Source organism: Neolamprologus multifasciatus, chromosome 12 (genome assembly GCF_963576455.1).
Source record: "Neolamprologus multifasciatus chromosome 12, fNeoMul1.2, whole genome shotgun sequence".
NCBI classification, from domain to species: Eukaryota; Metazoa; Chordata; class Actinopteri; order Cichliformes; family Cichlidae; genus Neolamprologus; species Neolamprologus multifasciatus.
The window spans coordinates 18,971,100-18,989,020 of record NC_140450.1 but is presented as its reverse complement, the minus strand read 5'-3'; the positions used below and the strand labels follow the sequence as shown (position 1 = coordinate 18,989,020).

The window sequence follows — 17,921 nt, the reverse complement described above, 5'->3', positions numbered from 1 at the left end:
TCGTGTTTTTATTAATTTATTAGTTAAATATTTTAAATTCGTTGCAAATCTTACATTTAGTGCACTATAAATTCACAAAAATATGTACAATTTATACATAAAAAGTGCTTTTCAAATTATCCAAATCTCAGATTTCAGCACGATTGTCTTACATATGTGCCATTGTTTAATTAACAATGGTGAGATTGTTTGAAAATGATGTTTAATATTAAATTAGTGGAGGCTAGGAGCAATATGTGCACTGATGCTGACATTTGAAAAAAAAGAGCATCAATCGTTACTTCTGCACACCAATTCACAAGCGAGCTTTTGGAGCTTTGCCTTTTTGTTCCACGATCTGACCAAAGAGCCTCGCCGCTTCCTCGGCACAGCCTCGGTGAATAGTGAGTCCGAAACCTCCGTGGCCATAGTTGTGTATCACCTGAATAATGCCACAGTATTTTAGACAATTAATAGCAGAAATATGTATTTACAGTTCTGCTACTTAGATCTTAAAAGGATACCTCTATGGGGGTTTCACCAGACCATATGGCTTCCCTCTCCAGTCGGACCTTGCTGCGAACTGGCCTGAGGCCAGACCAGTCGTCGACTATCCTGGCATGCTGAGATTAGAGAACAAAGAGATGAAAGCTTTTCAGAACTGAAAATAAATAAACAAATACATAATAATAAAGGTAACTCAGAAACTGAAAATGTGACACTCAGTTACATCTTTTGAGAATGAGGTCTAAATATATAAAATGAAAAATGTTAAAACTTCAGCACCACAGAACACTTACTGTAAATAATTAATCACATTTCACTCATCATATCTTTTTATGGCCTTGCTGAAATCATCGTACCTTGAGACTAGGCTCAAGCTGACAAGCCTTTTCCCAGATTTCTTTATGGTCGACAGAGCTATTCTGTTCACTCCAGTTTCCCAACTGGAAAACGCCACCAAGCGTCACAAGACGACTTCTGCAGACACAAATGTTTTGCACACTGATACAAACAGCTCTTGCTTTCTGTCTTCATTGTACTCCAACCCCAAATCAATATGAAAAAGTGCTGCAGCTGTTAACATAGCAACTGGACTACAGAGAGTAACTACTAGAGCTACTACATCTAAAAACTTTTTTTTTAAGGTGAAATATATAAAATCCTCTAACTGCAAATGTAGTAATACTATAAGTCAACAGCTGTGTGGTTCTGCAGTTCAGTGCTTATCAGTGTGGTATGTTACTTGTACTACCCTGGAATGATATATGGTGAATTGTATGTTCCTTTGGTGAAATCGTGGGTAATAATCCAGTGTTTCAGCCAGGGAGCATCGACCTGAAATACAAACAAACACCAGTTGTTTCCGTCATTCCTTTATCTCTTGTGCAGTACATGCACACAGCCCTGTATATTCTCACCTTCAATATCTGGCCACGGCCTGGTTTCAGGTCTGGATCTGGCTGCAGTTGGCCTGACCACATCCCACTGCAGTTTATAATCACATCTGCTCTGGTTTCAGCCAGCTAAAAAAAAAAAGTCAAGGATGATAGGAGATAACAAACATGGTGAGAGATAACTTTTGCTCAACTCGTCTGGAGGCTGTAAAACATTACAACATTAGGTAATAAATGTTAATATAGTACAGACTGGGCATAAGTCAGCAAAACACCATTAAAGACGACCAGCTGAAGTTCAAACCAGGCATCATGATGAGTAAATAAAGTAACTTAAGTGACTTTGAACGTGTGGTGTGGTTGTTAATGGGAGACCAGCTGGTCTGAGTATTTCAGAAACTGCTGACCTACTGGGATTTTCCCACACTGCAGAAAATGTTCAGAAAAGGAGAAACTATGCAGTGAGCAGCTGTTCTTTGGGTGAAAATGCCTGTGGTCAGAGGAGAGAGACCAGACAGCTACAAGAAATTATGTCAACATGAACCTAAATCTCTGAGCAATGTTTACAGCACCTCGCTGAATCTATCCCATGATGAATTAAGTCAGATTAGAAGGTGTGCCTAATAAAGTATTCGGTGAATGTATAAAGAACTTGCAAGCACAATACACTGAAAACTTTCACTAACCTCCTTGAAGGACTTTATTTTCCTGTGATAAAATTTCACTCCCCTTTTTCGCAACCTGCAAATAAAAACACTGTGCACTAGAAAACCTTTTATATTAAGTAGCATCAATGCTAAACACACAAGAACCTAATGAATACTACATGTTTATTACTCTTATTACTAATACATAACAGGATGAAGTCTCAAGTATACGTTACTCAGTATTGTGGGATCATTTCAGTCCACCAGGTACAGCATATACATCAGACAACATTATAAAATTATAAACACGATATAGTCTTATGTTAAAGGTAAAATATAAAAACAACTGATCTCAAACACTGTCAAATACTTTGGGAATTTTAAAGCTAACTCAGGAGGTTGGACTAAATAAATCAATACTGATACAACATGAGAAGTCAGTTAGGTGATCACTCACCACTCCATAAGCCAAGGTAAGTATGTTTTACCCTCTATCATGAGAGCAGTGTTGAACCACCCATACCTGAACAAATGATAAGAAGCATATGTGTTTCACTAAAACTGCTGGTTGTGCAACATTGTCCATTCAATCACAAAAAATGCTGGTAACTTTTAGTGGGAAGATTGTAATACAGTGAAATTCACACGTTTAGCATTTTTAAATTCATGTTTATCAAACTAAACATGATTTTATGTTATTTGAAACATGAGTCAACATCCTCAGTGTGACTTACAACCCTAACTCTGTCATGTGTTTTTGTTCAAGATCAACACAAATGCCACATGTCGCAAAAAAAAAAATACAACTTAAAACTCATATATTCAAATTTAAATGTAATTTTTCCCTTTTTTTAAAAAAAAATTGGTCATGCATTTAAATACACATTGCATTTTTTAATTTTAATTTTCTGGCAATTTTTTCATGGTTCAGACTTTATGGGGTCAAGTAGTTTCTTTAATTAATTACCACACATTCAAAGTCAACTTGTTCACACTGTATGTAAACAGCTGACTATGTGGCTAACTATTTGTTCATTTGTGTCTTGTCTTTTATTGGCGTTTTTCAGAAAGAGCTTACTTGTATCCAGGAAAAATCTGCAGCTCTCGCTCTGTGAGCTGCCTGAAGCCGAGAACGCTGTCCTTAAACGAGGGATCCTGCAACCAAAAACAAGCCACAGGCAGTGAGAGGGCAATCTTATGGGTGTCACAGTCCCCAAATTACATCATTATAGAGGATGTATCCACTGTGAAACTCTGAGTCTCTTGTGGCCAAACACTGATATTTTGTTTGGGTTTTTATCTTCAATAAAGAGATCTTCAACAGAGAAAGTAACTTAAGTGCATCTTGAAAACCCGCTTGTCTTTACCATGTTATATCTATTACTGGGCTGCTAATGCATGGGCTGCCTTGGTGATATCGAGTCAGCTGACTCTTCACTCTGGTTATGACTCAAACGTATGTCTGTGTCACACATTCCTCTCAGTGCTATTACATTATGAAAGTCAGTCATCTTGTGAACTAATTAGTAATAGCTTAATGCATACAAACTCCCTAAAGATTAGGAATCGAGTTGAAAGAAACATTTTTTTTCGTTGTCAGATTTCTCAGTACACACTCTCATAGAAGTTAATATGTTAATAAGTGTTTCTGGGTTAGATGGGGTTTCATCAGCTCCTGGTTATTTACTAACTTCCTCAGCCACATTTGCTACAACTGAGGATAACCACATTTTTTTTATGAAGTGCCAAATTAACGGTGGGAATAAGCCCTGCCAACTAAACAGAGTTGCTCTATCGTGTATATTATTAATATTTGACGTCTTGCATAGATTGCAGTGAAACTTTATGGTACAATATTGGTTTTCGTTTTCCAACCAGTGATTGGAATTTCCTTAATATGGAACAATATAGGACATTTATGTGGTAACACTGAAGAATCACCATCAGTACCAGTATAGGCAGTTTTGGGGTTGACGTAATCACTCGGTTTCCTAAATAACACAGAATTAGCCTGATTGTACTTTGGATTATTTGGCTTCTCTAATGAGATACGAGCCATTTCCATTCATGACAAATAGGCTTTTGATGTAGGCATGACTACAACTAAAAGAAATGTATGTTACTTCACCGTTCACCACTTCATGCATAATGGACCTTCCATGACCTTCCAAGCTATATAGTTTATGTCTTCCATATTTCCAACTATATCCATAATCACATACTGTGTATGCTACCATTGTATATAGTGTATTATCTTACTTTTTTTCATTGATTGTACTTATTTGTATTTTTGTATTTCCTTCATATATCTGTACCTGAGCTGAGGTGACGCAAAAATTTCCCCGTTGTGGGATCAATAAAGTCTTATCTTATCTTATCTTATCTTATCTGGAAGTCGTTATTACTCGTGTGTTGCAAGAGAAAGCTCAATTAAATGCTTTCTGCTGCTAAGAGGGAGCAGATTTGTTGAAACACATGAAATTCACAAAAGAATTTCCAAAGTGCACTGAACCTGATTCTGGACATATACTTGAGTTTTGCATCACTATTGTAACTCTGCATTGTGCCAACTTGGATTGGTTCTACGGCTTTCTATTTCTGTTTTGCTATGCTAAGCTTTTTGTTTCATTATAGAGTTAAGATAAAATAAGAATATGAAAACATAAGTGTTTTCAAGTCTTCCAGTTTCATCGCTTGACCTGTGAACTTTTAACCGGCACTAAAAAGAACCCACTACATGATCTTACTTGCAAACATGCAGAAATCACTCAACAATGCCAGTGCCGGCTAATATACAGTTGTGTTCTCAAGCTTACATCCACTCATCATGGGCATGGATGTACATCAATGTTAATGATGTCTTTGAACTGTTTTCTGAAGTAAAATGATTGTACAGCATGTTTAATGACTTAAAAAATAAAACAAGAATTTGGTGCACAAGTTTGAATTCATTTAGGATTTCCTTTAATTCACACAGCATCAAAACTATACATATAGTCTTATATATATATATATATATATATATATATATATACACATTAGCCCCCACTGATTTTTGGTTAAATGTCCATTAGTAAGTGGCACCTCACCAGATGTTTTTGGTAGCCATCAACAAGCTTGTTTAAATTGGTTGGTTTTTGTAATGTTAGTCTGCTTTATCCATTCCAAAAAAACAGTTTTGATGTGTGTTTGTGTTTGGGACCATCATCCTGTTGTAACACCCACATGTGTCCAAGAGTCAACCACCTAGCTGTTGATTCAAGGTGAAGTTAAAGTTAATGTAAGTAAATACTTGAGTCTATGTTCAGTTTTGACTGTGTGCAGATTATAGAAAATCTAAAATAAATCCAAACTTGAGCACCCAATTTTTGTTTTTTAAAGTCATTAAAGATGCTTTACAATCATTCCGCACTAAAAAGGAACAGTTAAAAGAAATCATTAAATGCCCAAATGCAAGCTTTCTTGTAATTTCTGTATTTTGTGTTTCTTTTTATCATGTGCTAATGTGGATCTCTGCAACTAACTGTTTTTTACCCAATTTAAACTTTTGTAAAGCTGTGGTATGACAAGAATCTGATGAGTGTAAGTAAACTTCTGACCACATCTGTATAAGTCCATCCCCATTCGTGACTGAGAGACCACTCGAGCAGACAGCTGAATATTTCCATATTCCATATTTTCAGAACTGCAGTGTGATAGGGTCCTTACTACATACCCAAGGAGTTTACGCGTGCATTCCTGAATGTTTTGTACGTACTATGGGATGTCATCCACTTTCTTACAAGAGTTCAGAATTTGCATATTTGTGCTTTCTTGTATTTCTAGAATAATTATACAGCTTCCACAGTCTTAATCATGTGCAAAGCAATTTTCCTGCAAGTTTTTCTCATTATTTGCTAGAAATGTCTGTGGCGTTAGTACACAGAATCCCAATTAACCCTGATTCTGAGTGTAAAGACAACCCTTAGTGGGGCCTCTCTCTTTACAGTTTCCAACCAGTGCATTCAACAATCATTTATGTGCCTGAACAAAGCTCTACTTCAGAGCAACTGGACTTTGTTTAGTGTAGATATTGCCCCGAAATGCAATAAATTTGTGAATGAGTTGCTTGATATTGCACTTTAACTATATATACACACACCTATGTTCTTGGCTGTAAAAGGTTCCCTAATAAGAATAAATCTTATCTTTGAGATAAAAAAAAAAAGTGTAGTTCCAAAAAAAAAAAAAAGAAGCAGTACTCACTGGTGCGGGTTCACTGCAAAGGTTGTAGCCAGACTCAAGGAATATTCCCATTTTTATGGACTCAGGTGACTTGAGAAAGCTGAGCAAGTAGTCGAATGTCTCTTTATTCCATTTTCTAAATGTCAAGGACACATATGGGAATAATGTAGCAATAGTAATGTTTGTAGATAAAAACTAAAATCTAAAGGAAAGTTAAATAAAACACACTCACGTCTCCTGAACGTTGCCCTTATCATACAGATAAGGCTGCCAGAAGCCGGCTGCTCCATCACTAGTGGTCAGTGGAGTGAACTTGTCTGCATACACCTCGATGGTCAGCGGACTGACAATAGAGTGATAGTGCTCATAGATGCTCTGAGCTGTTGACAGGCCAATCACTCCTGCCCCAATCACTGCCACCCGCATGTCTGTAACGGAGTTAAAAATACATCAGAAAAACGTGCACTTACCTGTTCTTAATTATTATTTTAAGTGTGAATTTTATCATTTTTTTATTATATTTTATTTTGAAAACCCAGAAATTGGATCTCACTCTAACGTTTAGAAGCTGCTAAGGCTTCCGCTCCTCACAGCGCGCGCTTGCACTGTGAGGGAATAAATCGTGAAAAGCCAACCTTTCTGAGCGTCTGTGATTTTTGAAGAGCTGGAAGCGTTACACTGGTGCCGTGACCCTTCGGATATTCAGATCAGCTTGATGCTCATCGCCGTGGCTGCTGTTCTGCTCCCCTGCTGTTCACAAGTTGAATGTGGGTTGTTGTAACCAAGTGAGTTTAGACAAAAACCCCCAAAAACAAACAAAAAGGTGAGGGGTGTGATTGAAATAAGACAAGGGTGAAAGTGTCTGTGTTTTGATATACAACGTGTGGTTATACGCTCAAATTATTTGGACATTGTTATTATAAAAAAAAAAAAAAATCTTTCCCTCGTTTTACTGCTATTATACTGTTATTTTTCTTATTTTTATCTCTGTTTTTTTTTCCCTCTCCCTAACGGAGTGCACATGTAGTTATCTTAAGTGTGTGACGTGACGATGGATAAATTTGTCACTCCAGTACTACCTAAGGGTAGAGGTGCCGGACTAGTTCATGCAGTCGACGCCAGTAATGTCACACAGTTTGGTCCTGTGAGCAGTGACACTGGGCTAGGCCAAAGCCCGAGTTTTATTCCCATCGGTAGGGGTATGGGTGATATGCCCCAGGTTTCCACTCCAATTAGAGACAGTGATGCTGTACACAGTTTTACTGACATGGTTGAGCAAATAGGAGCCCAGATAGGTGAATCCATTGTTACTAAACTGTTGTCAGCTGGTGTTGTGAATCTGACTGGTGACTCTAAGACTCAAACTGAGCAATGTAACAGTACCGCTCGAGATGTACCGCATGTAACTGTTCATGTTAAGCCCAATAGGGAGCTTCAAATTTTAAGGGGTGATGGCACAGACAGATGTTCGGTTCAGGACTGGATTGACATGGCAACAACCTATCTATGGAAGCAAGAGGTCCCCTTTCATGGCCAGGCTGATGAAATTATTAGCCACTTAATGGGGAAGGCCAGAGATGTGGTCAGAGTGGCTCTTCGTAGTGACCCAGGTCTTGATGTCAAACAGAAACCTGATCTGATCTTTGGTGTCCTTCGCCATTATTTTAGTGATTCTTCGTCGTGCCTCCCTCTTGCTGACTTCTATGCAACACTCCCTACCAGAGGTGAAAACCCAGTAGATTATTGGATAAGACTGAACAAGGCTGCTGAACTAGCCATAGAGGGGCTACGCAGACAAGGGCAGACAGCGACCCCTTTAACCCATGAAGTAGCATGTATGTTCGTGAAACATTGCCCTGACCCTGAGCTGTCTTATGTCTTCAAGTGCAAGCCTGTCCATGAGTGGACTGCTCGAGACGTACAACAAAGGATTGATGATTATCAAAGGGAGGTGAGAGCTAATGGTAGAGCCAGCGGCGCTGCACAGTTGAAGGGCTGTAATTCTACGATCACTGCCGTGCACCCGAACGCCTCACCTGCAGCTGCTGTGCCGGAGGGATGCTCCCGAAGCTTCTCGCCCCCATCCTCAGGTTTTCAGGGGTTGGTGGACTCGTTCCCCTCCACTGCTGCAACACGAGAGCCCCTCATCGGAAGTCCGAGTTTCTCCCCTTTGACTGCGGTGAGTCAAAATCTTCAACAGTCAGAGGAAAGGCTCATGGGTCAGATGGTGGATATGTTTCAGGCCATGATGGAGAGAATGCAGCACCACAACACTCAGACACCAAGGAGAGGGGTGTTTAATCAGTTCTCACGAAAACAGACGGAGGAGGGAGGATGCCTGCAAAGTCTGCAGTGATCCAAGACATACCACAGCATCACAATGCCTATCTGATAAACTGTGCTTTTCATGCTTTGCTCCTGGCCATGTTCGGTTGTCCTGCCCGGCTAGTACGTCTACCCAGGTCCAGCCGGAGGGAAACTAGCCGACCTGTATTCGGTGGGAGGCAGTGCAGGTCTTACAGGAAACTCCCAAACTGTTGATATCTATGATGCGGAGTCGGTGTATGAAGAGGCAAGACAAAAATGCAAAGATTCTAAAGTTATTTTTCAAAACGTTCACAAAGTTGGCAATAGTGACAGTCTTTTCTACACTCCGGTCACTTTCGGTGGGCTTTTGAAAATGGGGGGTATGCTGGACAGTGGATCCATGGCCTGCAGCATGAATGAAGCAGCCGAGGTGACGCTGCGTGAGTCTGGACTGATATCTGATCAAGATGTTGTCAAAGTGGATGTGACTCTTGTTGGGTGTGGAGGACTACGTGTGAAGCCTAAGTATGCCCTCAATGTGGAGATGGAGGTGTATGGCTGCAGAATGATAGTTCCCATCCTGGTTGTTCAAGGGCAGCTTGATGACCTGATACTGGGGACGAACGTCATAAAGCACATATTACACCAGTCTAAACGTTGTGAGCCCTACTGGAACACGGTCTCCAGTAATTGCTCTAAGACCAACCTTGAGACTGAAAACTTTCTGTCTATGCTTTCTGGTTTGACCCCATGGAAAGATTCAGACGTCCCGGACAGAGTAGGCACGGTTAGGTGTAACTCAGCTGTGTCCCTTGAACCGGGTCGCGAATATCTGGTATGGGGAAAACTATCAAAGAACATTAATGTCTCCCCTGGCAGCACAGTGATGACAGAGCCCTCGTCATCCCGCTCAGCACCCAGAGGGATTTTGGTTGCTAGATTGGTTACTCCCTTGTGGGGTGACAGATGAGTCTCATTGAAACTGATCAATATGTCTGAGCAGCCTGTACATCTGCGACGTAACGCCAAACTAGCAGACGTGTACTCCTGTGTGGCGCTTGAGGACTTTGATGCTTCAGCGCTCCAGGAGACAACTCTGGCTAGCAACCATCAGTCGGCCATGTCGCCACAAGTCACGCCCACCTCCATGAAGGAGAAACTCAAACTTGTTGGGCTTGGTGATGTTGACATAGAGTCCTGTGAGACATCGGGACAGTGTAAAGAGAGGATGGCTGACCTGGTTTTGCAGTACGAGGATGTCTTTTCCCGCCATCATCTCGACTGTGGGGAAGCCAAAAACTTTGTGCATCGCATCCGCCTCTCAGATAACAGACCTTTCAGACTTCCCTACAGGCGTGTGCCCCCGAGTCAGTACCAGAAGCTGAGACAAGTCTTGACTGAGATGGAGGAGAGGGACATCACCAGGAAATCGACCAGTGAGTATGCATCACCATTGGTGCTTGTGTGGAAGAAGAATGGGGATCTACGCATTTGCAATGATTTCCGCTGGCTCAACAAGAGAACCCTGAAGGATGCCCATCCTCTTCCACATCAAGCAGATTGTCTGGCTGCTTTGGGGGGAAACAGCCTGTTCAGTACCATGGACTTGACGTCTGGCTTCTACAACATGACGCTACATGAAGATGACAGGAAATATTCTGCCTTCACCACGCCCATGGGTCTATATGAGTATAATCGGCTGCCGCAGGGTCTGTGCAACAGCCCTGCAAGCTTCATGCGCATGATGACCAGCATCTTTGGTGACCAGAATTATTTGAGCCCGTTGTGTTACCTGGACGATCTCCTAGTGTTTGCTCCAGACGAGGACACTGCCTTGCAGCGCCTGGAAATGGTGTTTGAGAGGCTGCGCGGGCATAACTTGAAGCTGGCTCCAAGAAAGTGCTTCTTCCTGAGGAAATCCGTGAAGTTCCTCGGTCACATCATCGATCAAAATGGGGTATCAACAGACCCATCCAAAGTCGAAGTTATCGCGAGCATGAGGAGCGTGGACCTCATGGACACTGATGGAGTGACTCCTTCCCAACGAAAGGTCAGATCATTTTTGGGGATGATTAATTACTACCAACACTTTGTCCCCATGTACTCTGCTGTTGCCAGACCTCTGTTTGAGCTCCTGAGAGGTGCTGTGAAGAAGGGCAAGGGAACAACTAAGGTGAGGCGGCCATGCAGGAAGTTGAGTGCTTCGGATTGGACATCCAGAGAAGAGGAGGCTTTTGAGAAGCTCAAGAGCTTGATGTTAAATACAGTCGTTTTGGCTCACCCAGACTTCTCTCGCCCCTTCTTGCTGTCGACAGACGCATCACTGGATGGCATTGGAGCAGTGTTGGCTCAAATCCAGGACGGTGGAACTAAGCCCAGACCGATTGCTTTTGCCAGCAAATCCCTGTCTCAGTCTCAAAGAAACTATCCAGCACACAGGTTGGAGTTTCTGGCGTTAAAGTGGTCGGTCTGCGACAAGTTCAGTCATTGGCTCAAAGGTCACAAGTTCACCGTCTGGACTGATAACAACCCCTTGACCCACATTTTAACCAAGCCAAAGCTGGACTGTTGTGAACAACGTTGGGTGGCTAAACTTGCAAGCTATGACTTTGACATTAAATATGTCCCAGGCCGTCAGAACATTGTGGCAGATGCCCTGAGCCGATTGCCTTTTGTGAAGGATAATGTAAGTGGCAGACTGCTGGCTGAGAGATATGCAGAATTCCTTGATGAGGCGAAAGATGTTTCACATGCATCAATCCAGAGGGCGTTTCGGTTGTCCACCGACACCCAAGGCACGCAGAGTCTGAATCCCCTGGTTCTGGCTGAAGCTGTCACAGCTGTTTTGCAGTCACATGTCGAGTGGGATGTCGGCCCAAGAGGGAGAGCAATAGAGGCTTTACATCACCTGCCACAGATGGTGTCCCCCGGTCTGGAGGCCTTACCTGCCTATTCAGAGAGAGAACCTAGGGACGCACAGCTGCAGGATGCAGTACTTTCCCGCGTCATCTTCTACGTTGAGAGACACAGGAGACCCTCAAGGAGAGAGCGGGTAGGGGACCCGGTCCTTGTTAAAAGATACCTGAGCCACTGGGAGAAGCTGGTCCTCAACAACGGTGTGTTGTACAGAGTCTCCAGAGACCAGATATCAGGTAACAGACGACTGCAGTTCGTGGTTCCTGACTCGTTGAAGGCTGAGGTCCTCCGAGGGATCCATGATGATGCCGGTCACCAGGGCCAGTTCAGGAGTTTAGACCTGGCTAGAAAGAGATTTTTCTGGTTGAACCTTGGCCGTGACGTGAGAGACCATGTACGGGGATGCCAGCGCTGTGTAGTCAGTAAGACTATCGAACCAGAGGGGCGTGCTCCTTTGGTCAGGGTGTCCTCGTCCAGACCGTTGGAGTTGGTCTGCATTGACTTTTGGTCGGCTGAGGCCTCACACAACAAGTCCGTCGACGTCTTGGTCATCACAGACCACTTCACTGGCTGGGCACAGGCCTTCCCATGCAAGGACCAGTCAGCTAAACAGGTTGCAAGGCTTCTCTGGGACAGGTACTTCTGTGTATTCGGGTTTCCGGAAAGGATACACAGCGACCAGGGTGCTAATTTTGAGAGCCAATTGATAGGTGAGCTCCTCAGAGTCTCTGGTGTGAAGAAGACACACACGACACCTTACCACCCGATGGGAAACGGCAGTGTGGAGCGCTTCAACCGGACTCTGGGTGGAATGATTCGTGCCCTACCACCAAACTCGAAAGTGGACTGGCCACGTCGGCTACAGACTCTGATGTTCATGTACAACTGCACCGCACATGAGACAACTGGATTTGCACCCTTTTACCTGATATTTGGTCGCACGCCCCGGTTGCCTGTTGACATTTTGTGCCGCTCTGTCCTGAGCGACCCTGCTGTTGCCTGTTATGACAGGTATGTGGTTTCCCTCAGGGAAGATGTGAAGGAAGCAATGGTCATTGCACGCGCCCGAGCTGCGCAGGAGAAGCGCCGTCACTCGCAACTCTATAACAGGAGAGTGAAGGGTTCCAGGATTGAGGTTGGTGACAGAGTCCTGGTTGCTAACAGGAAAGAGAGGGGAAAGAAGAAGGTTGCTGATCGGTGGGAGTCAACGGTCTACACCGTGATCGATGTGAACCATGATACTCACACTTTCAAGATCCGTGATTCTGTTTCCGGACGAGATAGAGTGGTCCACCGGAATCTGCTGTTGGTGGCGAATTTCCTGCCCCTGGAGGATGATGCTGGAACCTCGGATCACGTCTCCTCTACGTGGGATGTGAACACGGCGCCTGAAGATGATGATGGGGCTGCGTCTGGGGAGGGGGATTTGAATGCCCCTGCTGTGAGCTGTATTGGTGCTCATGGTAACCGCTCACCTGATGCCATGGATGGGACAGCTGACCTGGAGGTTATCTCTGAACCTTTGGACCCTGGAGAGAGGACAGTTGCATGGGTGTCGCAGTTGACGGAGTCCAGCCGGTCTCAGGGAGATGATACTGATGTTTCAAGCGTGGATTCAGTCTTGCCAGCTGCATCGGGCTTGTCTGTTGAAGTGGACTTTGACCGAACTGGGTCTAGCATGGCGTCCCAGGAGGTCAATATTGCTACGAGCTGTGGGGAGGGTGTACAAGTATGCTCTACTACACCTGACGTAGTGGTGGATGTAGATGCTCCTGCTCAGTCCCCAATGGTTGACTATAGCCAAACCGGGAATGGTTCCCAGATCAGAACCAGACTTGGGCGACTTGTCAAGCCTGTGAATAGACTGATCCAGACAATGTCAAATCAAGTCGTGGTTCGTGACAGGTTTGATGTGAAGTCAGTTTGTAAGTCCTTGATCCCGTCCTTCTCTGACTAAATGTTCTGTTTATATGCCTACCTGAGTGATGTGATTTGTACTTGCTGTTATGTACTCTACATTTTTGTTTTTGTTTTTTTTTTCTTTCTGTTGAGCCATGGTACACACCTTGTAAGGGGTTATTAGTAGGGTGTATTTCGGGCACCCTGCTGCCAGTTGCTGGGTTGGGAGTTTAGCGCTGCTCCCATCCCACTTCATCCTTAGGGATACGTTTAGTTGGTGTCTGTGATTTTTGACCTCTGTTTGGTTGGTGCGTACCAGTGTGGGTACCTGAGGCTCAAATTTGATAAAATTCAGTGGGGGTGAGTGTAACGGAGTTAAAAATACATCAGAAAAACGTGCACTTACCTGTTCTTAATTATTATTTTAAGTGTGAATTTTATCATTTTTTTATTATATTTTATTTTGAAAACCCAGAAACCGGATCTCACTCTAACGTTTAGAAGCTGCTAAGGCTTCCGCTCCTCACAGCGCGCGCTTGCACTGTGAGGGAATAAATCGTGAAAAGCCAACCTTTCTGAGCGTCTGTGATTTTTGAAGAGCTGGAAGCGTTACATGTCTGCACTAACATGAGACACAGTGAGACTCACTAACCCATGAAGGAGTCAAACATAACCATTAACCAGCAGATTGAGTAAGACTGGATTCAATATTAACATGACTTTTTTTTTTGTCTATTTGCTCATCGTTGAGAAGAAGTTATATGTTAATGGAATATTTAAATAAAATGTAAAATATTTCAACATTTTAAGTCAATCATTACATGTGCGTATGCAGTATCTATAAGAGAAATTACAATAAAGACCTTAAACAACCTATTTCCACTGATAAAACCTGCTGTATAACTGAGGGGTGAGCCACAGCTGTGCAGAACTTGTGCTTCCACATGGTTATGATTAAGAGTACAGTATTACGTAACACTGAGATCTGGTGAGACAAAGAATCCATCTGGGAAGCAACAACTTAGTTACTAAAACTTGAGTAAAAGCAGCATGGTTAGAGGGATCAGACGCACGTGCTGTCAGCATAGTCCACTTTATAGATTACAGATAAGTTTCGCCTTACCTTCACTCTGTTTTTCCACCGCTTTGAGCAGAGTTAAAAAGCAAGTGTTTCAGCTCCGACTTCTAACTGGTCCGCCTCTCTCTCTTGCTAGCAAGGCGCAGGCACGTGGAGCGCAAGACGCGTTCACGGTGTATAGTTTAAACCGCAATCAACGCACTGAGAAAATGCTCTGTCGATCTCGCCTGATAATTAAAAGGACTGAAACTGGTGGCAGTCACAGTGTTGTCCAAAAACTCTTGACCCTTACACAGAAATACAGCATATAAAACAAAAACATAGTTTTTGTTCCAACGAATCTGAAAGTCAGTATTTGCTATCACCACTTTTATTCTTCAACACAGTCGGAACTGTCTTGGTCAGTTTTCTTGTCATTTCTTTAATTAATCTTCAGGAATAGTACTCCAGGCTTTTTGAAGGACATTCAAAGCTCTTCTTTGGATGTTGGCTGCCTTTTGTTGTGTTCTGTGTTTACATGATCCCACACTGCTTCAATAATGTTGAGGTCCGAGCTCCTGGGAGGCTAATCCATGACTGGTAGTGTTTTCTATCCCGGTATAGTGCAGTAAAAAGACCTTTTTACTGGCAGTGTGTTTGGGATCAATGTCATTTCATTTCAAAAGCTTAAATGTGCTGAATTAAAATCTGAGATTTCGTTAATAATAAAAATGTTTAAAAAAAAAACGGGCAGATTCTCTGGCAGGTTCTGTCCTGTTCTGCATATCCATCAGTATCAGAATAATCCACCAACAGTCAGAAATACATTACCTGGTGTAAAGCAAAAAGGATACGTTAATAATCAGCAATAAAAATAAAATTGCCATTGCTGTCTCATGAAGCCACACCTCAACACAGATTGACTGGGACACACACACACACGCCAGAAGCAACACTTTAAGTATATTCAGATATGCCATTATATTGATTCATTATTATAAAAGCAGTCAGAACAGCAATAACAACAATAATAATAATAATTAAATTGTTATTGTACTTTGGGTCGCATTTTGCACATTATTATGAGTCAAGTCACGCCTACTTCTGAACAAAATAGTAAAAACATATTTCAGACATTGCTTATTTTTCGTATATCTGTAAAGCTTTTTGAATAAATATTTCTTTCGCGATTTTTACATTTTGTTCCTACCCACGAGTGTGGTTTTACAAAGCCTTATTTGTGTTTTCTATCCTGTTGTAAATAGCCTGTTATGTAAACCTGAATTGCCTCGTTTAAAGGTCGCATACAAACAGGCTGCTGTACATGTCAGTTGCCGTGATGTCACTATTATTCATAGGTTTAGCAGTTATATTATGACTACATAATTACAAAAGAAGTGTCGCCGGGATGGATTGAAGGCATAACTTCCTTCACCGGGGGCCCAGCCAGAAAGGATAACTCGGCTCGGTTCCCTCCAATCATCAGTCTCTCTGTCAGCTGTATGTATCGTTAGCCCAGCAGCTAGCTGCAGCTCACCAGGCCAGAGCGGCCGGCCGGTGCATCATCATCCTCAGCTCCCAGCCATGGCGTTGGTTACTCTGCAGCGGTCCCCGACCCCGAGCGCCGCTTCCACCGCCAGCACAGCAACTACGACCGCGGGGGAGGTGAGTTTGGTGTCGAGTGAAGCAAAGCTTCAATGCTCCGTTGTGGTGGTGTCAGAGTGAGGATGAGGGAGATGCTGCCAGAGGAAGGCCTGCTGATTGAGGCTGAATTAGCTAGTTAGTTATGCTAGGCTGTTAGCTCATGGTAGCTAGCAAACGTTTTCGTTACAGAGAGTTGTAGCTGACTATCGCTTATTCCAATTAGTCTGTGAAATCTTTTTTTGTTATTTAATAATATTAAAGAAACGCCACACCTGTTCAATTGGCCAGGTGTCAATTTTAAAGAGCTAACGTTAGCTTACTTTGACAAGTGCCTCATAAATGATAAGAGCTGTGGCTAACATTAACGTTAGCTGTTTATGATGTGAGTGGCTGACATTAAAAATGAACGTTTTTCTTAAATATATCTAGCACACAGCACTGTCAGGGAGCTTAATGCACTGCTGTTATATTTGCATTAATTTACTAATACTAAAGCTGTGTGGATGTTTTGACTCGGCGGACTTGACCATAAAATATCTATTACAGAAATCAAATTGGAAACAGTTACACACAGATTATCGCTATTCTAATTTCCATTGTGCTGTGTTGTTGGTCGTGCGATTAAGCATGGGAAAATACCATATTTCTGGCAAACAGACATATATGACGACAACTGAAATTGTTAATACTTAACTGTAACAGTAGAGAGTCACGGTTTGAGTTTTCTGCATACTTTCACTGAGAAGAAGTAATGGTTTAAGCCATTCAAAATAAGTTCCCTTTGCTATTTAAGTAGTTATTCGTTACCAGATGGGGGCGCTAACTACCAGCTATAGGCAGAGAAGCTTACCTTGTGCTGCTCTCTGCCTGTAGCAGAAACTACTATCTATAGCTGGCTTTATTTACAACCAGAAGTGTGTGAGCTGTGTTAGGTAAGGATAGGCTGAAATACTTCTTATTTCTACCTTATTTTGTACTTATTTTGTAAATATGGTGACACGTTAGTTAGTGCAAGTAGATTGTCTTCTTTTTCTAAAGGGGATTTTTTTTTGGTCCTGTCCCGTATGTCATTATTGCCTGACGGCTGTTTAGGTGTGACAGATAAAGCTGGCAGAAATCTGCTGCAGCTATGATGTCATCTGCTCATGAGGGGTGGGTGGGGTGGAGGAGAACTACTGTAGGAAGGGGAGGAAGGAGAACTGAGGTAAACAGGGAGGCAGGAGACGCTGGTATGAAGGCATGAGGCAGCGAATATGTGAGGTTATTTTCATGCTTATGCACAATAATAAAGACACTCAGCTCGCTGTGCATTGCTTTGTGGAAGCCCGTGCAAAATGATTTCCTTCCATCCTCCCTACAAATGGTACTCCTCATTTTTATTTTTCCTTTTAGCTGAATGTTTGATACATTCAGCATCAACTGAGTCCCATTGCCAGTACTTTAATGCACCTTCACTGTGACAAGAAAAATCGTCTTTGGAACAACATGTTTCAAAATATTGATAAACTTTAGAGTCTTATCTACTCTTACACCTTGTAAGCTTCCCTTGGTGGTGTGGCTGCCTTTAAAATGAAGGTAAAACATGTACCTTGACTACCCTGGCATTTACTTCAGAGTCACGTTTTCAATCAAACTCTACCCTAGCATCCCTACAATCCTGCTGTGGTGAGCCATTATTGATACGGTTAAGAATAGGTGTTTGAAGTTGTACAGCTTTCTTACAGATCATTTGATCACACGAGTGGCTGTAGTGGTGGTGACCCTAGAAAGTATGCTTTATATCAAAATTTAGTATCTCTATGTTCATCTTCCAAAATGTAGATGCTGAATGTATAGCACCTGCATTGCTGC

The 17,921-nt window shown here is 42.5% G+C and overlaps 2 protein-coding genes across 4 annotated transcripts in view; one reads left to right on the top strand and one right to left on the bottom strand.

The window, feature by feature from the left end:
- On the bottom strand, positions 1 to 16,877 carry LOC146506809 (D-amino-acid oxidase-like). 3 transcript variants are annotated; one of them, XM_085179042.1, is made up of 13 exons: positions 16,765 to 16,877; positions 14,493 to 15,257; positions 6,883 to 6,997; positions 6,480 to 6,675; positions 6,269 to 6,383; positions 3,102 to 3,178; positions 2,481 to 2,546; positions 2,063 to 2,117; positions 1,401 to 1,505; positions 1,235 to 1,317; positions 843 to 960; positions 504 to 602; positions 1 to 421 (listed from the first exon to the last, which is right to left on the bottom strand). In XM_085179042.1, the coding sequence occupies exons 4-13, from the start codon at positions 6,671 to 6,673 to the stop codon at positions 296 to 298; spliced, it is 1,038 nt and encodes a 345-aa protein (XP_085035168.1). In that variant the 5' UTR covers positions 6,674 to 6,675; positions 6,883 to 6,997; positions 14,493 to 15,257; positions 16,765 to 16,877; the 3' UTR covers positions 1 to 295. The 3 variants fall into 3 exon arrangements, with proteins under 3 accessions (XP_085035168.1, XP_085035166.1, XP_085035167.1); XM_085179040.1 differs by lacking the exon at positions 16,765 to 16,877 and having other exon boundaries at positions 14,493 to 15,570; XM_085179041.1 differs by lacking the exons at positions 6,883 to 6,997; positions 16,765 to 16,877 and having other exon boundaries at positions 14,493 to 15,570.
- ssh1a (slingshot protein phosphatase 1a) overlaps positions 15,973 to 17,921 on the top strand; it is a 19,991-nt gene continuing 18,042 nt past the window's right edge. Inside the window, exon 1 of the mRNA XM_085179033.1 lies at positions 15,973 to 16,091. Coding sequence (XP_085035159.1) covers positions 16,011 to 16,091 — 81 coding nt within the window. The 5' untranslated portion in view covers positions 15,973 to 16,010. The remainder of the gene's footprint in view (positions 16,092 to 17,921) is intronic.